This window comes from Rhinatrema bivittatum, chromosome 1 (genome assembly GCF_901001135.1).
Source record: "Rhinatrema bivittatum chromosome 1, aRhiBiv1.1, whole genome shotgun sequence".
Classification (NCBI taxonomy): Eukaryota; Metazoa; Chordata; class Amphibia; order Gymnophiona; family Rhinatrematidae; genus Rhinatrema; species Rhinatrema bivittatum.
In genome coordinates, this window is record NC_042615.1 from 223,387,449 (window position 1) to 223,412,702 (window position 25,254).

At 43.1% G+C, this 25,254-nt stretch overlaps 1 protein-coding gene across 1 annotated transcript in view; it reads left to right on the plus strand.

The window, feature by feature from the left end:
- The window catches only part of MFSD10 (major facilitator superfamily domain containing 10), a 77,167-nt gene extending 52,335 nt beyond the window's left edge, over positions 1-24,832 (plus strand). Inside the window, exons 10-12 of the mRNA XM_029592067.1 lie at positions 13,444-13,491; positions 19,173-19,262; positions 23,759-24,832. Coding sequence (XP_029447927.1) covers positions 13,444-13,491; positions 19,173-19,262; positions 23,759-23,865 — 245 coding nt within the window. The 3' untranslated portion in view covers positions 23,866-24,832. The remainder of the gene's footprint in view (positions 1-13,443; positions 13,492-19,172; positions 19,263-23,758) is intronic.
- Positions 24,833-25,254: the final 422 nt, after the last annotated feature.

Below are 25,254 nucleotides of genomic sequence, written 5' to 3' on the forward strand. Positions count from 1 at the left end.
AGTTTTTGTACGTGATTCCGGATTTTTTCCTTAGTAGTACAGGGATCATTTGGAAAATGTACAACATCTTAGGTATCAATACCATTTTTAATAAGGCTATTCTCCCCATTATAGAAAGTGATAAACTACCCATGCCTGAGTTTTTTGTTTAAAAACAGCATAGGACGGATATTACATCTGTACCAGTAATCAGGGCAACGATGAATCATTACCCCAAAGTATTTAATCTGATCTCCCGCTGATCTGAGCAGAAATAGCAGCCATCACTCCCTCAGAGTGCCAGAGATATCAAGCCCTTCAGAATTAGTAAAATTTAATTTTAATCCAGAGACTTTACCAAACTCAGTTATTAAATTGAGCACTCTTGGAAGTGACTGAGCCCATGACAAAAGTCATCAAGAAATCATTTATTTATTTATTTATTCTTTTTCTATACCGACGTTCATGACCCGTCATATCAGATCGGTTTACATCAAACACAGGAGAAGTACATCGAACAGGGGGTAAAAACTTGGTCGGTAATAGAGTATTAACATTTTTGCAAAACCATTTAGAGCATAACAATTATGAACAAAAACCTAGGGTGGGGAAAAGTAGAGGGTAACAAGGGAGATGGCAAGAAAGGGCTACTTGGGACCAAGGGATAAAAAGCAATATAAAAATATAACAATATAAAGATATAGCAATATAAAACAATATAAAAACGATGTAAGCACTATAGCAATAAAGCGATATAACTTATATCTTCAGTATCTTAAGTATCCAGGGCTGAGGAATCACGAGAGGGGGGGTAAGAGGAGATCTTGCGGTGAGAAGGGTGAGGGCGGGGGTACCATGGAAGGGGGAGGGTGTGGAGTGGGGAAGGGTAGAACGAGGGTTGACAGAAGGCGGTAGAAAGAGGGTTGACAAGGGGGTAATGGGGCATTATTTTTTGTCTCCACATTCCCTATATGAATCCCCTGGATTTCACTTTCTTGCTTATTATGTTAGACAAGGGGTTCTAGTGTTAGTATAAATAATAAAGGATATAAAGGACACCCCTGCTTCGTGCCCCTAGTTAGGGGAAAGGCTTCTGACAAAGCTCCATTTTACCTGAATATGTGCCAAAGGATTTGAATACAAAACCTGTATCGCATCAAATATGACACCTTTAAAACCCATTCCGTTGCAATATGAGTTTTAAAAAGGACCAAGAGACTCTGTCGAAGAACTTTTCTGCATCGAAACTTACAACTAATGCCATCAGCAGCCTCCTTATGTTAGAATTTGAGTGCCTACCTTGCACAAACCCCGTCTGTTCGGTGGAAATTAACTTTGGGAGAATGATTTTCAGATGATTGGCAATTAGTTTCGCATAAGTTTTAATATCAAGGTTTAAAAGTGATTTATAGGCGTATAAGAAGCCGCATCGTCTGGTGGTTGGCCTGGTTTCAGAAGAACAATAATTACTGCTGCTCGGGAAGACTCAGACATATTACCCATTTGAATCAATTTTGTAATCTTCCCACTCTGTGGTTGTTATGATATTGATGTTTGGGTGGATCCTTGGACACTGTGGCAGCTGACCATGCCCACCAGAGGTGGCAGTAGTGGGTAGTAGATGTTGAGCCCGGCTGGCTGTGCTGTAGTGGAAAGAGACTGAGAATTATGAGTACACAGTGAGAAATATACAGAGTCCCAGGTAGAATAGGAGAAGCTCCGAGACAGGGAGAGCAGGCCCTCGAGGATCGAGTACCTGATCCCTTAGAGCAGAGAGACTCAGTGGTATTGTATCACACAGCGATTCCACTAGACGAGAGGTCTGGCACTGGAACCGAGGGCAGGCCCTCGAGGAGCGAGTACCTGGTTCCAGGGAAGCAGTACTGTGGAATAGATGGTAGTTGTACTCACAGATGGAAACTGTTAGTGAAGTCTTCCAAGTAGAAAGGTTTGAAGATGCAGGCAGCGACTCAGGGAAAATGGGCCCTCGATGAGCGAGTACCGGTTTCCTGATAGCACCTGAAAGAAGCAGAAGAGGCCCCCGAGGAGCAGGTACCCTGTTAGCAATAAGAGTTCCAGATAACGCTGGAGTGGCAGAGTAGCTTCAGTATGGAGAGCGAATCCCATCCGTAAGGTTCCGGTTGCTAACTCGATTAGCTAGCAAAAGTTGTAGGCTTAAATATCCGGGCAGCGTGACGTCATCTCAGGGGGACGCCCCTGAGGTTCGCGCCAATGAGGAAATAAAGATGAGGGCGGCGTGCGCACGCGCGCCCTATGGTACCTTGGAGGAGCATGACGGGAGGCAGCACCAAAGCCGGTCTGGGGATGCCGGAGAGGACGGCAGACAGACGCCGTGGCAGCCGGTAGTCCGAGATGAGCGGGAGGAGCCGTAAGAAGATTAAGGTAGGCGGGGCGAAGTCGTCGCAGACCGGTCGCAACAGCGGTATACAAATGGTGATAGAGCGAAAAACGTCTCCCATCTCCCTTAACCCCATACATAAGGTATCCGTGTGATTCTTTAGGCCCCCTATATGTGTAGAGCCTTTCTGTGACCTCACTAAATTGGCTAAAAGCCGACCCGGTTTATTACCATATCTATAGAACCTATGTTTTAAAGTGAATAGGGAACCTGTCGCCCTCTTGCGTAGTTGTTCGTTTAGGATCTTTTGAGTGGCGAGAAACTTTTTCTGCCATTCTTTAGTGCCATAAGAATTAATATTAGCCTTATATTGGGCCAACTGCTTATAATAGGGTTAGTATGGTGCGACTTTGACTTTTCTGCTTAGCCACTATATAACTGATTATTTCCCCACGAAGAATGACTTTCACCATCTCCCAAAATAATATAGGAGTGACGCAATGTTGTTGGTTATGTTTAGCAAACTGTTGCCACTACCATTACCACTGGATACTGAGCAAAGGACTGGGCAGTGATCCGATATCACCAAGGGGTCTAGAGTGGCAGAAACCACGTTATGGAAAAGAAAACCATATCTGTGTGGGATTTAGATGTGCTCTTGCCTGGTCGGTATAATCCCTCTCTCCTGAGTGATGGATTCTCCAAATATCTAACAATTGCAAAGCAGAGCACAAGAAGTTAACCCCTTTGTTCTCATTATTTGCCTTTGTAGTTTGTCTTGGCCATCTATCCCAGAGTATTATCTGCCACACAATCGAGGTCTTCCCCCACGATAATGGGAGCTGCATTCATCCCCTGGATCTGGGTAACAAAAAATTTACGATTATAATTATTATGTGCATAAATAGAAGCCAAAATTACATTTCTCGCATTTTCCCCCAGCAACTAAGAGAAAAGGCCCTTCTGGATCAGCCCTGCCCTGTTTCATCTGAAATGATGTCTTTTTGTGAATAAGGATTGCAACTCCAGAACTTTTAGTAGATCCCTGTGCAGAGAATACCTGGGAAACCCAATTTCAGTGTAATTTTAAAAGCTCTTTTTCCAACATGTGGGTTTCCTGAAGAAAGATGATACCTCCCTGCAGCCTTTTTAATTGAGCAAGTATTTTCTCACGCTTTATAGGAGTGCCTAAACAGGCTGCGTTCCAGGATATTATATTATCTGGGGTCCCCATCCCATATATCAGGTACCCATTGTAAGTTCAGCATATGTTTGATCTCAAGGGGACCACACCATCCAATTTCGAGCCGTGATCCCTCTGGTATTTTTCCCTTACACATCCTCGGGTCTCATCTCTACCTTCCCCTCAGATAATGTATTTGTGCATAGAGTGCAATACAGTATCAAACTTAAAAAAAATTGAACAAATCCCCATCCCTCCTGCCCCTCTCCCCGCATATTAATTGCCTCTTTATAGTAGAGGCTTGAGATCACTCTAAATGCCACAGGTGTCTATCCCCCTTTTTTTGTTTTACACTATAATAAAGTGCCTCCACTCAAGAACATAAGAACATGCTATACTGGGTCCATCAAGCCCAGCATCCTGTTTCCAACAGTGGTCAATTGAGGCTATAAGTACCTGTCAAGTACCCAAAAACTAAGTCTATCCCATGCTACTGATGCTAGTAATAGCAGTGGCTATTTTCTAAGTCAGCTTGATTAATAGCATGTAATGGACTTCTCCTCCAAGAACTTATCCAATCCTTTTTTCAAACATAGCTACACTAACTGTACTAACCACATCCTCTGGCAACAAATTCCAGAGTTTAATTGTGCGTTGAGTGAAAAAGAACTTTCTCAGATTAGTTTTAAATGTGCCACATGCTAACTTCATGGAGTGCCCCCTGGTCTTTCTGTTATCTGAAAGAGTAAATAACCGATTCACATTTACCCGTTCTAGACCTCTCATGATTTTTAAACACCTCTATCATATCCCCCCTCAGCCGTCTCTTCTCCAAGCTTGAACAGTCCTAACCCCTTTAGTCTTTCCTCATAGGGAGCTGTTCTATTCCCTTTATCATTTTGGTCACCCTTCCTTGTACCTTCTCCATCGCAACTACATCTTTTTTGAGATACGGCAACCAGAATTGTACACAGCATTCAAGTTGCGGTATCGCCATGGAGCATTTACAGAGGCATTATGACATTTTCTGTTTTATTCATTATTCCCTTCCTAATAATTCCTAACATTGGTTTGTTTGCTTTTTTGACTGCCGCAGCACACTGAGCCAAGGATTCCAATGTATTATCCACCATGACGCCTAGATCTCTTTCCTGGGCGGTAGCTCCTAATCCTAATAACATCGTGTAGCTATAGTATGGGCTATTTTTCTCCTATATGCATCACCTTGCACTTATCCACATTTAAATTTCCTCTGCCAATTGGATGCCCAATTTTCCAGTCTCAGAAGGTCCTCCTGCAATTTATCTCAATCTGCTTCTGATTTAACTACCCTGAATAATTTTGTATCATCTGCAGATTTGATTACCTTACTCGTCGTATTCCTTTCCAAATCATTTATAAATATATTGAAAAGCACAAGTCCCAGTGCAGATCCTTGAGGCACTCCACTGCCCACCCTCCTCCAATGAGAAAATTGTCCATTTAATCCTACACTGTTTCCTCTCTTTTAACCAGTTTGTAATCCGTGAAAGGACATCGCCACCTGTCCCATGACTTTTTACTTTTCCTAGAAGCCTCTCATGAGGAACTTTATCAAATGCCTTCTGAAAATCCAAATACACAGCATCTACCGATTCAACTTTATCCACATGTTTATTAACTCCTTCAAAAAGGTGAAGCAGATTTGTGAGGCAAGACTTGCCTTAGGTAAAGCCATGCTGGCTTTGCTCCATTAAACCATGTCTTTCTATATGTTCTGTGATTTTTATCTTTAGAACACTTTCCACTATTTTTCCTGGCACTGAAGTCAGGCTAATTAGTCTGTTCTTTCCTGGATCGCCCCTGGAGCCCTTTTTAAATATTGGGGTTATATTAACCACCCTCCAGTCTTCAGGTACAATAGATAATTTTAATGATATTTTACAAATTTTTACTAATAGATCTGAAATTTCATTTTTCAGTTCCTTCAGAACCCTGGGGTGTATACCATTCGGTCCAGGTGACTTACTACTCTTCAGTTTGTCAGACAGGCCTACCACATCTTCTAGGTTTACCGTGATTTGGTTCAGTCCATCTGAATAATTACCCATGAAAACCTTCTCCGGAACGGGTATCTTCCCAAAATCCTCTTCAGTAAACACCAAAGCAAAGAAATTATTTAATCTTTCCGCGATGGCCTTATTTTCTCTAAGTGCCCCTTTAACCCCTGAATCATCTAACTGTCCAACTGACTCCCTCGAAGGCTTTCTGCTTCAGATATATTTTTAAAAGTTTTTACTGTGAGTTTTTGCCTCTATGGCCAACTTCTTTTCGAATTCTCTCTTAGCCTGTCATATCGGTCTTACATTTAACTTGCCAACGCTTATGCTTTATCCTATTTTCTTCTGTTGGATCCTTCTTCCAATTTTTGAATGAAAATCTTTTGGCTAAAATAGACTCTTTCACCTCATCTTTTAACCATGCCGGTAATCGTTTTGCTTTCCTTCCAACTTTCTTAATGTGTGGAATACATCTGGACTGTGCTTCTAGGATGGTTTTTTTTTTTTGTTTTTTTTTAAACAATGTCCATGCCACTTTTTACCTTTGTAGCTCCTTTCAGTTATTTTCTAACTATTTTTCTCATTTTATCAAAGTTTCAATTTTGAAAGTTTAGCACTAGAGCTGTGGATTTGCTTACTGTCCCCCTTCCAATCATTAATTCAAATTTGATCATATGATCACTATTGCCAAGTGGCCCCACCACCTATACCTATCTCTCACCAAATCCTGTGCTCCACTGAGAATTAGATCTAAAGTCCTCCCACTCGCGTCGGTTCCTGAACCAATTGCTCCATAAAACTGTCATTTATTCCATCCAGGAATTTTATCTCTCTAGCATGTCCCAATGTTGCATTTATCCAGTCAATATTGGGGTAATTGAAATCTCACATTATTACTGCACTACCAATTTGGTTAGCTTCCCTAATTTCTCTTAGCATTTCACTGTCCTTCTCACTATCTTGGCCAGGTGGATGGTAGTATACACCTATCACTATACTCTTCCCCAACACACAAAGGATTTCTACCCATAAAGATTTGATTGTGCATTTAGTCTCATGCAGGATCTTTATCCTTTTGGACTCTATGCCAACCTGGATATAAAGCGCCACCCAGCCTCCCAGATTCTCCTGTTTGTCATTGCGATATAATTTGTACCCCGGTATAGCACTGTTCCATTGGTTATCTTCCTTCCACCATGTGTCTGAGATGCCAATTAAGTCTGTCATCATTCACTGCTATATACTCTAACTCTTTCATCTTATTCTTAGACTTCTGGCATTAGCATAGAAACATTTCAAAGTGTGTTTTTTGTTTGTATTTTCATTCTGCTTTTTAATTGATAGGGATAAATTGGAATTTTTTAGCTCAGGTGAGTTTTTAATTACAGGTACTTGGAATACTTTTCTTATTATTGGAACCTCACTGGTAGGATGCCCTAATTCTAATGCATCTGAATCATGCGCTGTTTGATTGTTCTAGTTTAAAAGCTGCTCTATCTCCTTTTTAAAGTTTAGTGCCAGCAGTCTGGTTCCAACCTGGTTAAGGTGGAGCCCATCCCTTCAGAAAAGACTCCCCCCCCCCCCCCCTTCCCCAAAAGGTTCCCCAGTTCCTTACAAAACTGAATCACTCTTCCTTGCATCATCATCTCATACATGCATTGAGACTCCGGAGCTCTGCCTGCCTCTGGGGACCTGCATGGATTTCAGCTTTCTATCTAAGAGCCTAAATTTGGCTTCCAGAACCTCCCTCCCACATTTTCCTATGTCGTTGGTACCCACATGTATCATGACAGCTGGCTCCTCCCCAGCACTGTTTAAAATCCTATCTAATTGACGTGAGGTCCGCCACCTTCGCACCAGGTAGGCATGTTACCAGGCAATCCTCAAACCCACAAGCCACCCGGCTGTCTACATTCCTAATAATCGAATCACCAAGTATGATGGCCGACCTAACCCTTCCCTCCTGGGCAATAGCCCTGGGAGACACATCCTTGGTGCGAAAGGACAATGCACCACCTGGAGAGCAGGTCCTTGCTACAGGATCCTTTCCTGCTGTACCAGGTTGATGCTCTCCGATCATGAGATCTTCTTCCTCCAAGCACCAGGGCTGCCAGTCTGAAGTTGGCCATGGCTACTATGTCCCTGAAAGTCTCATATATATACCTCTGTCTGCCTCAGCTCCTCCAGGTCTTCCACTCTAGCCTCCAGGGATCGCACTCATTCTCTGAGAGACAGGAGCTCTTTGCAACGGATGCACACGTACAATTTCTCACTGGCGGGTAAAAAATCATACATGTGACACTTGATGCAAAAGACTGGGAGGCCCCCCTCTTGCTGCTGGATTGCTGCCTTCATCTTAAATTTGTTTAGTTCCTGATTAAGTTTTAGGTTACTATGGAAGTAGGAATGTGTCTAATTAGCATCCTTTAAATATATTAGTGTATTTAGTATATATCTGGTAGTGGCCTGCAGGGGAATGATCAAACTCTCAATAAGGTATGGGGAGTCATGAAGTTAAAAGGCTATTTTTTTTTTTTAAAGTGTGAAAGTAGCATCTGCCTATAAATTAAAGGATGAGTTAGGGTGGGTGGGTTGGGAAATACAAACACACTAACTTCTGCTTATTAACTGTCTTACTGACTATTAAAAGCACAAACACACTAAATAATATACCCCAATAGTTTACTTAAAAAAAAAAAAAAATTCCCAAGCAAAACTTACTGATTCCTTTCAGCCACCAGCAAGGTGATCCTCTCCGTGCACGTAATACCGGTTTTCACCAACGTTTGAAACTTAAACATTAACACGTGTGTTTATGCAAACTCTTTTAACAGAGAATATAAATTTAAAGGCTTGTTCCCAAGTTGCCCATACAATTATAGGTACAGTGGTCAAGCGAAAATAAAACTTTCTGCCAAAGATGTGAAAATAGCAAAACATTTATGCAACTTCAGCCATGCTTATCCGGGCCCACCACATGCTTTAGAAATGCCTGGGCTTCTTCCGCAGAGTCAAAATTATGCGCTGAAATATAATACCAGACCCGCAGTCTTGCTGGATAGAGTAAAGCGAATCTGATCTGTCTGTTTAACTCCGAGCATATCGGGGTAAATCCCTTCTGAAATTGAGTGACTCGTGGAGAGAAATCTTGGAATAGTAAGGTTCGGTGATCAAATAACCGCATTTCTTGCTGGTTCCGATAGGCTTGTAAAATATATTCCTTTTGAGCGTAATTCAGAAGCTTAAAAATAACCATTCTAGGTTTAGTCTGGCTTGCTGAAATACCTCCCAGGTGCTGTGCGCGTTCGATGACAATAGGCCCACACTCCCATTTTAGGCCCAACACGGAGGCTAGCTCTTTCTCTAGAAGGGGCTTTAGTTGTCTTTCCTCGATGGATTCTGGAATGCCCACCACGCGCAGATTATTTTGCCTGGACCTATTCTCCAAGACGTCTAACTTGTCGGTTTGGTCTTCTAAAAGCTTTTCCAACTTTTGAATTTTTATCGTTGTTGCCAACGCTTTATCCTCAACGACGCCAACCCGGCCCTCAACCGCATCCAGGCACGTTCCAAAGTCTGAGATGGAATCTTGCACTGCTGAGATTTGTGCCAAAATGGCATCGAAACGTGTGCTTAAAGCAGATACCACAACTTCGATAAGGACATTGATATTTACATCCTTACCCGGAGTTGGCGGGGAGTTTTCCTTTGCGGCAGCCATTTTCGACTCGCTGAGTCATGGTTTTTCTCTCTCCTTTTTAGCGAAACGAGTGCTGATTACTTTGGGCAAATATGTAATAAATCTGCCCATGCACTAAGAAAGCAGTGCTCGATAGTTGGATAGTGTAAATGCGTGGATTTCCAGAGATGGCACTTTATTACAGGGGTTGACACCCAGAGCTCTGGATTACCCCTCCATCCGGGTTCACTGCGTCACGTGATTTCCAAAAATCATTTTTTAATTGAAAATCTTGCACATTGCCTTTAAACACCATTTCAATTATTAGAGAGAGAAAATTTACTATGTACAAAAAAAAACGTTGAACTCTTAACTGAGTTAACATTTTTTAATTTAGATAGAAATACAGTGCAAACATTTTTTTTTTTTTTATATTTTCTTGAGAAAGTCCTAGTCATGTTTCTGAGCATATGTGGAAGCTGTGCTCAGCATCAGCGGAGTTTCTTGCTGTAATTGAAATTAATGCCACCTCTGCCAGCTAGGGTTGCCAACTCTCAACTCTGAAAACTCTGAACATTTTGGACTCATGGAGTCAATTTTTTGCTTATGTCCTTTCACACAACTATTTATTTATTTTAAACATGCAGCCGAACATCAGCTCTGCCCCATCCCTATCTTGTCTTTTTAACTTGATATCACACTTCTTTACCCACCACTGCTATCCCAGGGCTTCTAGGTTCACTAGGCAATGCTTACAGCTGTGTGTGACCCACTACTCACATACAATTAAAAATTATGCAGTTATAATAGATTCAAAATATAGCGTTCTATATATATGTATATAGAAGGCTATATTATGTATATCATGTATATTATGAGCTGTCACATGGATCTGCTAGTTAGCTGGATATACTTGTCTGGTTAACTAGTGCTGTCATTGAGTAGACCCGATTATCTTAAAATTAGCAAAATAAGTATATCTTGCTAATTATAATATATCTATATATATTATAATATAATATATCTATTATAATATATCTATTATAATATTAGCTAATTGCTAATATTATAATATATATAATATATAATTATAATAATTATAATATATTTTAAAATTAGCAAGATAAGTATATCTTGCTAATATCTTGCTAAACCGACCTGATTTGATATTTGTATCGAGAATGTCGGTATATAAAAATCCTAAATAAATAAATAAATATCCGGCTAACTTTAAGACAGCCCTTTTGGCCTGACCAGAATTAGCCATATAAATTGGTTAACAGTAAATATCAAGATAGCCGATTTAACTTATCCAACTAACTTGCCTCCTCGAGATCTGCCCATTCCCCATCCCTGACTTAATCAGCGACATACTTAACTGGATAAGTCACTTATTTGGCTAAGTGGCACCAGCTGATCGTAGCTAAATATTCATCGTCAGCGCTTAGTTGGATAGGTGCTGTTTTAAATATCGGCCTCTCCATTTACACATACTACTGTGATGCAAACTGGAAAACCTTGCAAAAAAGACACTTGGAACCCATATTGCATTAGGCCTACTATTATAATGTATGTTGGGTGTGGGCTTGCTGGTCAGAAAGCCATGCGTGAACTGAATTATAATATAGTAAACCCTCCTGAATCAAAACAGCACTAACTGCCAGCACTCAAACAGTAAAAACCCTACCTAAGAAAAGGCAACACTGCAAATATTTCTCCAGATCTTAAACACCAATACACCACTTATTAGGAAAAGAGAACAAGCCAGGCTGCTATAGTTCCCTACACAGAAACTATAAGCTAGTAAAATACCTCATCTTGGTCACACATGCAGAACACAGACAGAAAAAAGTGAGCATAAATAGAAACATGCAGTTGGAAATTGCAACAAGTTCAAGAATGGAAAAACAGAAATATCACTATTCCTCATAAAACAAACAATAAAACCATGAAATATAAAACATCATAATAGGAAAACCATACTGATAAGCATATATATTTCAAAACAGGAGTCGAATAGAATAACATTCAATAATTAACTCTTAAAAACATTTATTTAAACTTACCAAACACCAATAAAATATTTCAAAACAGCAGATACATCAAATAAAGTCCAATATTTAAAACAAGGCTAAAAATTATCCTCTGCTCTACATACCTGGGAGCTTTTGATTTCCATTCACCCTGAGACTGTCATGGATTAGTTGGGGGAGGGGGGGGAGGAGAAAGAGGGTGCATACTTTATCCTCTCTCTCTTTCTATACACACACTCCCTAAAATACATGTACATTTGTTCTCTCTCACACATGTTCGCTCTCGTGCACACACCCTCTCACACACACTCATGCAAAAGTGCTCTCATAGGATCTCTCTCACTCTCTCTCTCACACACAAGCTCTTTTACTCACTGGCGATTACTCTCACTCACTGGTGCTATCTCCCTCACTGTCACATACTCAAAAGCTGTCTCACACTCACTCTTGAACACAAGATCTCTCTCTCTCTCTCGCACACTGGCACTCTCTCCTACACACCAGGTGTCTTACAATCTCCCTGTCTCTCACACACAAACACATACAAGCTGACTCTCACTTACTGGAGCCCTCTCCCTCTCTAATACACACACAAGCACGTCTCGCTCTCTGTCACAGCTCGCTCGCTCTCTCTCACAGCTGTCTAACACACACAAGCTGGCACTCTCCCTATCACACACACAAGCTGTCTCAGATTTACACTCTCATATACACACATGCACACAAACTGTCTCTCACTCATTGGTGCTCTCTCCCTCTCTCTTACCGCCACTGTCAGGCTGGAGCCTCTGCTTCAGCTGACGCCCTGCTGGGCCTGTCCTTATGCACTGCGGACAGCAGGAGGAGGTGTCAGCAGCTCTGCTGGGCCTTTCTTAATTCACCGTGGACAGGAGAGGAGTTGTCCATGGCCTCATGGGGCCTTCCTTTGTTGCGCGGTGGGCGGGAGGGGAGATACTTGTGGCCATGGGAGGGAGGAGAGGTGCCGGCAGCCTTTAATTGCGTGCCGCAGGAGGGAGGCTGAAGGAGGAGACTCGCGGCATGGGCTGTTGCTGCAGGAGAGAAAGAGGGAAGCGCTTATGCAGTTTCTTTTAGTATAGCACCACCGTAGGCTGTGGAGTGAAACCACAGCTCCTTAAGGCTGGATAGCAGATGTGCTGCTGTGCTGGATTGGAGGGGTAAAATCTGCACAATTTCCGGACATTTTAACCCTCCATCTGGTTCCAGATACTGCCTTGAAATTCTGTACTGTCCAGAGAAAATCTGGACAGTTGGCAACTCTGCTGCCAGCTGTGGGACAAGAGCAGCTGCAGAGCCTCTAAAATAAACCAGTTGACAAAGACCTGAATGAGACTGGTTGGCCGCATGTACTGGTTCAGGAAGCTTTTGTATAAAGATGAAATTCTTCTAAAGGGGCATAAATCCATCCAGGAACTTTATCAAAATCATCTTTGGTTTGACTTTAAAAAGAGATCTTTGATGGATTGAACACTGCTTCTCTGTGCACTCTCAACCTCATCCCTCCCCTCCTGGTCCCTTTAAGAAAGGAGGGGACTATCTGGATTAGGGAGCAGAGTGGCTTGGCCCTTGTCTGCTCCAGCCTTAGCCTCGTCCCTCATGTCCCCTCCTGTTTTTGCCTGGGAGGGAAGGGGCTGGAGCCATGAAGCAGAGAGATTAGTTGGGGGGGACTGAGATAGGATGTTGAATCAGTCCTGCAGGCACCTGCAGCTTTTTCCAGATGGTTGCATTAGCACAGGTGAGCTCCGAGTTTGCTGATTTGGGTGGAAGGTTTTAATCATGTGCAGAAGGCTAATCATGCAGCATTTCTTGTGGGCATTGGTTACTACTAACTTCTTGGGATTTTTCTAGTTTGAATGAAACAGCTGAGACCTACATCTTCCTTAAGAGGCGATCTCAATTGTAAAAAAGACCAGACTCTACAGATGTTCCTTACTGCTTTGCTTGTGCAGGCTTTTTTTTTTTTTTTTTCCATTTTACAATTGGATTAATACTCTTGATTCATTGTTGCTGCAGTGCCATGGGGCTCGATGTATTTCCCTGCTGCAGTAAGCAGTATGGCTGCTCTGACAGTCGTCCCCCCCCCCCCGAGCCGCTGTGTAATACCAAACCATTTCCAGGTCCTCTTGCAAAACGATCTGTTTCTTCTGTTCTAGCTGCTGCGATTGTTGTTCCTTGTCTGTCGGCTATGGTGTCTGCATATGGTAAGTAGTACTTGTTTATAAAATATTACCTTAAAAGTTAAAAAACCAGGGGGGGGCGGGGGGGGCTGGTCACTGAAACTTCAGCAGCAAGATATGGACAGGGCAGTTTCTAGAGCTACCCGCAGTGGCACGAGTACTCGTACCCATGGACTCTGCACCCGTTCTCACAGGGGAAGAGTAAGCGTCCTTTCCCTTTGGAAACCCCAGCAGGAAAAGGTCCCTGTGGAAATGTGCACCTACTTTTTCCTGAAGTTAGTTTGCATCCACCACGTTAACGCCACCCCTGAGAACACCTCCACACAGCCTGCTTTTGGTCATGTTACAGGGTGGAGAGTTTAAAAAAAAAAAAATCCATTTTACTCCAGTAAATCCCTTTGGAAAATTGACCTCTGAATGTCCAAAGCCAGCCTCCTCACCCAAAAGAAACCCTGCAGAATTTGGGAATTCAGGTCTTCTGGTTACCTGCTATTCTATGGCGTGAATGTAGGTGCCGGGTACAACTTTCCTCTGTGGCTGCTGCTTTTTTTTGTAGGACACATTACTGCCAGGCAGTCACTCTGTCCCCAGTTCTTCAGCTGTCTCGGTGTTTAAAAAAAACATTTTTTTTCCACTGCCGAGGACTGGACTAAAGTAAGGTGTTTGGGGGTGGGTGTGTGTGGGGGTGTGTGTGTGTGTGGAGTTGCTTTTTTCAGTAAGTGCTCCACTGCAGCCTTTGGCTTAGGCCTCCCCACCTGTCATGGGCTGCTTGTCCACATAGAAAGCAACTTAGCTTATCGAAAATATGGTTCTCCTTAAAGAGCAGTATGAATTAGGCGTGCTTAATGCCCACCTGCCTCTTTGGAGAGTTGACTACCTCACTAAAGCTAAGCTTTGCATTGGACTGAGGGGCTCCTGAGGCATCACGTGCATGGGAACTCCCTTGCGTGCTCAGTAGTAAAAGGGTCTACTGAGCTAGAGAGATGACGCCATCCGATGGTACCGAATGGACCCCCATCCTGGCGAATTCATCCTGCTGTCTATTGAGAATCCTATTTTACGGTAAGCAAACTTGCTTCCTATTTCCATACCCCTAACTTGACTTTTGTAGGATTTTATAAATTAAATTTGTTTATAGGTAGACGCTCCATAAAATGTTGCCATTTTTAAAAATCTATTAATTTGCCCTTTTTTGGCAATAGCAGCTTTGTATTCTTGGATTATTGCTCCACTGTTTTGAGAGATGAAGTTTTGAAAGTTGAGACCTAATCATTTAAATCCTATATTTCTTTGCTACTAACAGATGCACCAGAAACACCCTTTCTTTGAATTGCTCTATGTACTCCTGAAAGAATGTCCAACAATTACATCCCCCCCCCCCAAATAGTACTGTTACTGTACAGAAATTGACAACTTTTCCTCCAAAATCTCTGAATATGATTAACGTTGGAAAATTGGTGATTATTTTGTCAGATTATACAACATACTTATTTATAAGCATAGAAGTTTTACTTAAGTCTGAGAATAAGCAATAAAGCATACAAGATTAGAGACTGCATTAAAGAATATATACATACAAAAATACTTCCCTCATATTTCCCAATGTGATATATTTTTGGAAAATCTGGGACACAATGTGTTGGGAAATCAGACCAGTTCATCAGTCACGCCATTAACCACTAGTAATGTTCAAAAAGCTTTCCCGCCTTCATCGGTCACTTCGTTAGCCATTGGTAATGCTCCAAAGCTTTTCCTCCGAGCTGTTCGTTCTCTGATTTCAAACAGTTAGTTTGAAATAGGTCTTTTTATGTTGATTCTGCTGACCTTTGCCCTAGTTTATTCTCTGGGTTACTCCCCATGTGTTCTTTTAGGCCCCAACTGTCTGTTATCACATCCACAACAAGCAGCTAGAAGTGGCCAAGAGGCTACTGTCCTATTTTCCTTAGATATCTGCACAGTTAGCCTTCGGAGTAACTGCTCTTTCAATATATCTGATCTGAGGACTTGTTTTTTGTTACAAGCAGGCTAAGAAAAATGGGACATGTATTCTCAGAACTTATAGGTCTTATATCAAATAATCCTCAAAAATTAATTAGGGATTGACTAGTGTCAAGTGAAAGAGAAAAATATTCACTAGTCTACAACCATTGATTGTCCGAATATGTCTCCACCGTCTTTAATTTTACCTTAAAATCTTTATCTTTTAATTTTTATTAATCTCAAAATTATTTTTTAACAATTTGTTAATGAAAAGAGGGGGACCTCAGTACTAGTAGAGTATCTGAATTAACAGATTCTCATTGTCCAGTCGTTGCAATCATAGGTCTCACCGCATCTTTTTTTGTTTTTTCTATTTTTTATAAAATCTGTTTTTCTGGCCACTCTCTATGTGCCTTTTGCTAATGCATTTGATTTGCGGTTTACATTCAGCTGCTGAATCTCAAGTGTGTTTGTAATTGAACCAACGGAAATTGGCACCATTCAAAAAAGAAAGATGATTGAAGATTGACCAAGATTGGTGCAAATCAGACGCATTAGCAAAAGGCACACAGAGAATGGCCAGAAAAACAGATTTTATAAAACAATAGAAAAAACAAAAGAGATGCAGTGAGACCTATGATTGCAATGACTGGACAATGAGAATCTGTTAATTCAGATACTCTATCAGTACTGAGGTCCCCCTCTTTTCATTAAAAAATTGTTAAAAAATAATTTTGAGATTAATAAAAATTAAAAGATAAAGATTTTAAGGTAAAATTAAAAATGGTGGAGAGACATATTCGGACAATCAATGGTTGTAAACTAGTGAATATTTTTCTCTTATATCAAATAATTGCACTAATAATATCAGTGATTTCTCTGCTTCATTCCTTTCTATTGCAATACAGTACTCTTCCACAAGCTGGCTACTGCTTAAAATAATTTCCCACATTAACAGACCCAAAAATAATATATTGGCACTTTCTTCACATCCATTGTTAACCTGCCTGAGTGAAATCCTGTTACCCATGTTTGAATATCTTTTGGATTGGTATTTTCATTTAGTATTTCTTCAGTTCTACATACAAGTTTTCTGCTTGCCCTTCTGAAGTAAATTTGTATTTCGCTCAAGAGCGATACCTGTTTTTTTTGGCATCTATATTTTGTTTTAATCAAAGTTTGGGCCCTGCATTTATAACCTCGCCTGGAGGTAGAAAACAGGCCTTTTAGGAATATCTAAGGCAATTGTCAAAACCATTTGCATGGACAAAAAGTGTTTTTACCCATGTAAATCAGCTGCACGTGACTAAGTCCCACATTGGGAAGATGCCTACCTGTGGCGAATTTAGGTCGGGAGGAAAATCAAATGCAAAGATATTTTCAGATCCTACCCTCCTACATCTCCAGTGAAATCCTACCTGCAGATAAAGTAGGTGCAAGTGACCATGTGGCAGTTTTGGAAGGGAAGATATGTGTGTGTTTCCTTTAAAGAGTGGTGGATAAAACACATGCGCAGACTTCATCTCCATGTGTAGACAGTTTGAAAATTGGTCCATTTATTTTTCAGTTCTTCAAAGGATGATTACATTCTCTCTGAATTATCTGCAAGATCGCCTACTTTCCTGTTGTCTCAACTGTTTCCTCCTCTTAAATATGTAGTTGATTTTATATGCTCAACTCTAGGTTCACTCTAAATTGGCAAAAAGGATGAAACTTTGTATGTCACTCCTTAGTGGTGCCTAATTTCATTCTCTGCTTTGATGACCCATGATATAACCTGATCTCTATCTAAAACCTTATTCTCATTTCTTGAGATACAGCCCGTCAAGTCCAAGGATGTACTAAATAACTCCAAGTACACGGATCTATATATTTTGTGACCACATAACCAGTGTAAAATGTCTGAGCTGACATGGCCACTCTAGAGAATCATAAATCAGAGAAACCTGCACCTATGTTTTTCAGTAGAACAAATAAATTCTTCAGCCTTATTCTTGACTACATCTCCCTCCATATATAGCAGCAGGCTAGTACAAGATTTGCTGCCTCCCAGCTGTGTTGAATATCACTGAGCAAAAAACCAGCTTTCTGCTTCCTGCTCTATGCCATCCCCTTCCCAATTGAGAAATCCGGAGGGGAGGGGTCAAATGCAGAACAAAGAAAAACTGCTCTTATTCCTTATTCCAGCCCCTCCCCTCCTATCCTGTGTAGGGAACAGGAGGAGAGGGGTGAGGACAGAACACACAGCAGAGAGCAAAGAAAAGCCACTCTGCTTCCTAATCCAGCCCCTCTCCTCCTGTCATTTAGGAACACGAGGGGAAGCAGACAGACCAGAGCAAAGATCTTCTCTGTTGTCCCTTGTCTGGGATAGAGGGGGGGGCAAAATCCTAAATCCGTCATTGCCTACTGTTTCTTTTCTCCCTACCCATTTCAGTTTCGCAGGCCCTGTTTGATTTCTGACTTTAAACTTTCCTTGGTCTAAGTATCTTCTGTTCTTGTTCCATATTCTCTGTTCTTATCCCATGGTTCTTGAATTCTGTTGTTGTTTTTTGCCTCCACTACATCTTGGGGAGATTGTTCCGTAAATCCATTGCCCTTCCTTTGAAGGAGTGCTTCCAAGAGATGCTTTTGGAGGAGTTTCTGATGAGCCCTTGCCTGATAAATTTTTAGCACGTACTCAGTGCTGCGCAACTCAAAGTGCACATCTGCCCAATTGGATAATGACTCTGGGGTAGATTTTAAAAGAAGCGCGATCAGCCTACTTTTGCTTGCGCATCAGACTCAAGCAAAAGTACGCTGGATTTTAGTAGATACGCGCGGAGCCGCGCGTATCCACTAAAATCCTGGATCGGCGCGCGCAAGGCTATCGATTTTGTATAGCCTGCGCGCGCCGAGCCGCGCTGCCTCCCCCCGTTCCCTCCAAGGCCGCTCCGAAATCGGAGCGGCCTCGGAGGGAACTTTCCTTTGCCCTCCCCTCACCTTACCCTCCCTTCCCCTACCTAACCCACCCACCCGGCCCTGTCTACACCCCCCCCTTACCTTTGTCGGGGGATTTACGCCTCCCGGAGGGAGACGTAAATCCCCGCGCGCCAGCGGGCCTGCTGCGCGCCGGGCCGCGACCTGGGGGCGGGTACGGAGGGCGCGGCCACGCCCCCGGGCCGTAGCCACGCCCCCGTACCCGCCCCCAAAACGCTGCCGACACGCCCCCGGAACGCCGCGACGACCGGGCCCGCCCCCCCGACACGCCCCCGACACGCCCCCCTCCGAGAACCCCGGGACTTACGTGAGTCCCGGGGCTCTGCGCGCGCCGGGAGGCCTATGTAAAATAGGCTTCCCGGCGCGCAGGGCCCTGCTCGCCTAAATCCGCCCGGTTTTGGGCGGATTTAGGCGAGCAGGGCGCTGAAAATCCGCCCCTCTGTGTCCATCCGCTGCTGGGGTGACTTTCTGCAGGACTGTTATGAAGCTGCCCCTGTGATGCAGTGAAGGTGGCAGCTTTTTTTGATGCCTCTGATTTCTGGTGAGCTACATTCTGAGCAAGTTTGTGGCCTGAATGTGGCCCAGTGTTGAGCAGTATTTTAAAATATGCAGTCTATGTCATTCTGTTTGTCAGTGAATGGAAAAAAACATCCAAGTCCCATCAGAGCTGGAGCTTAAGAATGTTTTTCATTAAATGGAGCAGAAGAATGATTTTGGAACTGCTTTTTGTTGGATTCATGTTTGTACAGGATCAGCTAGCCAGAAAGGCACTGTGATGGGAATCCTTCGTAGCCTGGGGGCACTGGCAAGAGCCGTGGGGCCTATTCTTGCAGCAACGGGTGAGTGTCTTCTGTCTTGGAGCCAGTGACTTGACAAGTAAAATAATACAAAATCTGGACAAATTATTACAGCATGCAATTATGTACATCTGGCACTTTTTATCCAAAGCGCCATGCAAATCTATCTGACAACAGTACAGAAAGCATTTGGCAAATTAGCAGAGGAGGAACTGAAAGAATGCTAACGAGGAAGAATGTGACTAAGACTAGGAGTTAGGCATTTTCAACAGGGAAGCAAAATTCCACATTCCAAAGGATGAAATTTCCTTCATGTTGCTTTTCATGGCATGTTATATACTTCCTTCAAATAAGGGTTCCGTGTATGGTCTTTTAATATATATTGGTTTTTGCATACAAATATTCACTCCCAGAGAATTTTAAAGAATAATTCAAAGGCCAAAATATGCAAAAGAGCATTGCAACTAAATCCAAATAGTGCAGTGTCCGTGCTCACAGCCCCTCCACGCTTACTTCACTCTCAGGGGTGCAGGTTCTGGGAACAACTGTGCTGCACTGACTGGGAATAGAGTGGAATGGGGAAAATGTGAATGAATGCTCGTAGTGCTGCAGCTCCTGTCGGGGCAGCTTCTGATTGAGGTGGAACCCTCCAAAGGAACTGAAGGAAGTGTCAGATGCAAAACAGGCAAAAATTACTCTTTCTTTAGAGTACAGGCAGGTGAAATCCAAACCAGTGGGTTATGCACCTCTACCAGCAGATGGAGATGGAGCAAAACTGACATCACAGTATATATACTCCTGCAGTGACATCTGCCCGCTTATATTCTCCGTCTCTGGCAGATGGTGGACATGTAGCTCCCTACTGGGAATTGCTTTAAAGTTTTGAAGGAGAAAAGGAGGAGGAAATTAATTCGACCTGCTTATCCTATGGTGATACCTTATGGTCTCTCCCTCAGTTGAGAATTCCTGATATGATTTTTGTGGTCCCTCAGATGAGTGCCTTGGTCCGGTAGCTGGTTTTTCAACTGGCAAGGGCTTAACTGTTGAAAGAAAAAAACCCAAAACAGTTGAAAGGCAAGCAGATGCAGGAAGCCAAGCAAAGCTGTGAAGGTTTATACCCTCTCCCCCTGCAGCCGAAGACTGACCTTGGACTCATACTCAGCAGGGACAAGCTGAGCTCAGGTAAAGAGAATATTGTAAAAAAAAAACAAACAAAAAAAAAAGGAAGAGAAGGGGAGTTGAGTATGGATTTCTCCCCCCCCCCGTTCTCTGTGCTTGGCATGCAATCTGATGATCATTCCCGCCTCTGGAGTTCAGGGGACAGGGGCTGCCTGGCAGGTTGAGCAGCCCTTGCGGCTAGGCCCTGCTTTAAGACTCATCTGGTTCACCGCGTGGTAGGCCATGGTGGGTTTTTTTTTTGTGCACTGCAGATTGCCCTCTTCAGTTTTCATCGGATTATGCACCATACTACATGGCCTGTTGTGTGTTTGGTTGTTTGCCTAGTTGGGCGCCTAGCTAGGCACCTAGTTAGATGCATAGGAACATCTGCCAGGGCGCCTATTTGTGCTCATGCATGCGCTTTTTTGCGCACATTATCTGAGCGACCTGAGGGAGCTCAGGTTGGGCATTTGCATAGGCACAGTGTTGTACGCGTTATCTGTGAGTGCCTAATTTTTTTTTTTGGGTGCTCTGTTGTCAGATGCCTATTAGGGCGTATTGACAGACTATGGCGCCCATTGTGAAGAAACCTAAGTGCCTTGCCTTATGTGTTGTTTGTCATATTTGAGAATCTCAACCTGGTGTTCCCTCAAAGTTGTGTCAGCACTGTTTGGAGGCTCAGGGAGAATTACCTCCTTCTGATTTTACTAAGTCTGATTCTTCTCAGCCTGGTGCAGGAATTGGAAAAGAGCTGCCAGAAGGCTCATCTGATTTTGGAGCTCCCTTAACTGGTTTGTCAGCAGGGGAAGGTAGTTCAGTGGGCACAGGACAGCAGCCTCTGGTTTTGGCATGCTTCCTACTGCCTTTTCTTGGGTAGAATTGTTTTCAAGGACTGCACTTCATTCTTCAGGCACAGTCCCCGGTCCTGGTCAATCTTAACAACTCAGGATTGTAAGTGGTGAAATCCTGCATGCTTGGTGCTGCGGGTAAGCGTCGAGGTACGCCTGGAACCGGTCTTCCCGATAGGGACCCAGATGGCATGGATGAGACCAATCCTTACTCCCTGGAGAATGGGGAAATTCCTCCGGGATTGGAGCCATATAGAACTATGTTGAGGTTCTTTCCTAGAGATGAGTTACCAGGTCTGATTTCCCAGACATTGAAGATGCTGGGAGAACCTGGGGCTGAATCCATGGCTGAGCCAAAGAAAGATCCCATTTTGATTTTTTTTTCAGTAAATCTTCATGGCTTCTTCCCTGTTATGGAGGCCATTCAAGAATTGATCTTGACAGGGGTGCCCCAGAAGCCAATTTTAAAGGGGGACAAGTCTTGAAAGGATTGTACCCTCTGGATCCAGCTGGAAGAGAGCGATTATGTTTTCCAAAGGTGGATGTGCTTGTGTGAGCTGTTACCAAGTGGATGACTATTCCCATAGAGGGGAGGGGAGCGGCCTTGAAGGATGCACAGGATAGGAGCATTGAGGCTATCCTTAAGCAGGCCTTTGAAGCAATGGCAGTGAATTTGCAGATAGCTTCCTGTTGCTCCCTGGTGACTCACTTTTGTTTGTTGCTTTCTCAGGAGCTTGATGAATTTGGTGTAAATTCCAGGGCAGTGATGGAACCAGCAGCCGCCTTTTTGGCAGATGCGGGCTGAGATTTGGTCTGCACTTCGACCCAGAGGGCTGGCTCCGGTAATAGTGGCCAGGCATCAGCTTTGGTGGAGAAATTGGTCGGCCAATACAATCTCAAAGTCTAACCTTACAAAGTTGCCCTTTAAAGGCTCGCTGTTATTTGGGAGTGAGCTGGAGAAAATGGCCAATAAGTGAGGTAAGTCCCCAGTTCCTCGATTTACCACAGGATAAGAAACAGGCTCTGCGATCCTTCAGCATGAAAGGTCGTACTAGGGGGTTCAGATATTTTTGACCGTACAGAACAGTGGCTTTTCAGAGGACTTGACCTTTGAGTAGGTCTCAGTCTTTTCATCCCAGGCAGCCCAGAAGGGGTGCAGGCTGAGTCCTTCCTTGCGGAGTCTTAACCTAGTTTTGGATTTTTTTAGTGGACCCTATCTTTCAACTGATCTTAAACAGTGTTTCTTGTGGCAATTTATTCTGTGTGTTGAGTATATGAACTACAGGCCTTGTCTACTAGTGACTCCGAGGGCGATATAGCTCCATACATTTCCTTCCTTTTTTGCCAGAAGTAGTCTCAGGTTTTCACTTGAATCGTACTTTCTCTGCCGAGTCTGGTCAAGAAATGCAGAGGAATATTGTCTGTTTTGGCCCTTGGATGTCAAAAGACATATCTTGAGTTATTTGGAGATTTCTGAACCTCTCAGAAAGGCGGACTGGTTGTTTATTCTCCATGGTGGGAGTAAACAGGGTGAATCGGCATTGCGGGCTACAATAGCCCACTGGATTAAGGAAGTAGTCACGGCTGCGTATGCTGAGCAGCTGTTGCCTAGTCAGGTTAGGGCTCATTCTGCTAGGGCTCAGGCAGTGTCATGTGCATAAGTTAGATTGTTGTCTCCCATCGACATTTACTGAGCTGCGACATGGTCCTCCTTATATACCTTTTCCAGGCATTATCGCCTGGCTGTGCAGGCCTGAGAGGATGCAGCCTTTGCACGTGCAGTTTTGACTGGACCGAGGGCAGCCTCCCGCCCTGTTCGGGAGTAGCTTTGGTACATTCCACTGGTTTTGGATTCACCTGTCTGTATGCTAAGAAAGGAGAAATTAATGCTTACCTGATAATTTCCTTTTTCTTGGTACAGACAGGTGAATCCAACTTCCCACCCTTGGCTGCCGAAGGGTTGTGCTATGGTGTTTGGGTACTTGCCAGGTTCTTGTGGCCTGGTTTGGCCTCTGTTGGAAACAGGATGCTGGGCTTGATGGACCCTTGGTCTGACCCAGCATGGCAATTTCTTATGTTCCTATGTCCTGCGTGGCTGTGTGTTGCAGGGAGTATTGGTAAGTGTCAGCTCAGTCCCTAGATTAGTGTTCTTACACTCTTTGTCTGAGCTCAATGTTTTCTTGTTTGCTGAGTGCTGGAATGGTTATGTGTTAATCAAAGTTTGCTAGTTTGTCCACAGTTGGCTTTTTCAGAGAATACTGGCAGGCTGATGCCACTGCAGGGGTATATATCCTGTGATGTCAGCTTTGCTCCGTGTCCATCTGCTGGTAGAGATGCATAACCCACTGGTTTTGGATTCACCTGTGTGTACTAAGGAAAAGGAAATTATCAGGTAGTAATCTCTCCCCTAAAAAACCCCCCCAAAACCCAAAAAACAAATACCGTAAACCTAAGTGCCTTCAAAGTAATTGTAGACCAGTCATGCTGTCACCTGTTGATGTAATAACGTTCTTTTCGACCTCTCCCTTGCAGTGTACTGGCTGGCGGGAGCAGAGGTGTGTTTCAGTACCTGTGCAGCCTGCTTGCTGCTCCCGTTGCTGTTGCTCAGCAGCATGACATCGCAGGCCAAGGAGGAGTGACGAGGAATTGGAAGGGCATCTTTTACTGAGCAGCCCTGCAAAGTAACGTACACTCCCATGCCATGGCAGGCATTCCAGCGCTGACCATTTTATCCTCAACAAAGTGCCGAGCTGATGGAAGGCTGCACTGTAGTGTGCTGGGCTGGGATAAGGTTATCCTATTTGGCAGCAAACTATAAAACGACTTGGATGTTCTGTATTTCACATTCCGCAAATGAAAGGTCATGTCTTTCTGCCTTAATCTTTGTTTTCTTTGTCATAACAGCAGAGCAGCTGGAAGATAGTCAGGTTTTCTCTTCCAAGTTTCAATGTGTTGCTAAGATGGGCTTCATCTGTATGATTTATGTTCACGCACTTCTCGCCAACTGAACCCCTCCTTGTTCTGTTTTTTCATTGCTTATCTTCTTGTAACACACAGAGATCAATTCAGCCCCACACACGCTGCACCCCTGCCAACCTGAATGTTAAATTAATTGGGGCGCAGACAGAAAAATTGTAATTAGAATGCTGGTCCTTGGGCCTCTTCACTGTGCTCATTCTCATTTGTTGGACCTGCATACAGGCTCTCGGAAAAAGGTGTTCCATGGCGCGTGGAAGGAGGTGCTGAAACATTAGTGCTCTGGAGATCCATGTGCTGTTGTAGGGGCAGAGCCAGTTGTAAAACTTGGATCGTACATGAAAATGTCAGGTTTTCTTTTTTTGGTAGGGTAGGTGGTGGTTCTGTTAAAAGATGATGGAGTAGATGGAGCCTTACGGTCCTTCTCTTCCCTCCTCCTCCCCATATTCTGTTTTGTTTTTTTTTCTAAAAAGTTGATAAACGGGTAGAATACTTTCCTTGGGTTTGCTGTAAGGTCACAGAAGAATGGCTTCTGCACCATATAAACCCTGAGGCACTTGGAAACTATACTTAGTTTTTGTACATTCTTTTTATTAAAAATAAAAAAAATAAATGTGTGTTCCTATGTGAGCGGAGTGGATAATCCTTGTATCTCTTTCTACCAGGGCATGCTGGGAGTGCAAACATGAGCTGCTGTGACCTCAAGTAGCAAGCAGAGTTTTAAATCTGTTTTTTTGTAATGATTGTGCTTCTGTAGAGTATTCAAGGGATAAAACTAGGATTTAAAAGTATTTTATGCCATCCAACCAGATTGCTGACTGTGTAGCTCTTGAACTTTAGACATAACTTATGATATCAAACTGACTAACAAGGTTCAGATATATATTTTAAGTAGCCTTCAATTTTCTGAGCAGGACATCTGTTTTAATCTATTGCAATTTAAATATTTCTTGAAAAAATAAAACTAACAAAGAGCTGCTTTTAATTCGCTAGATGTCCGTTTTTACATGAGAAGGTAAAATTATGATATTTAGAATTACTTTCTGTTAAAG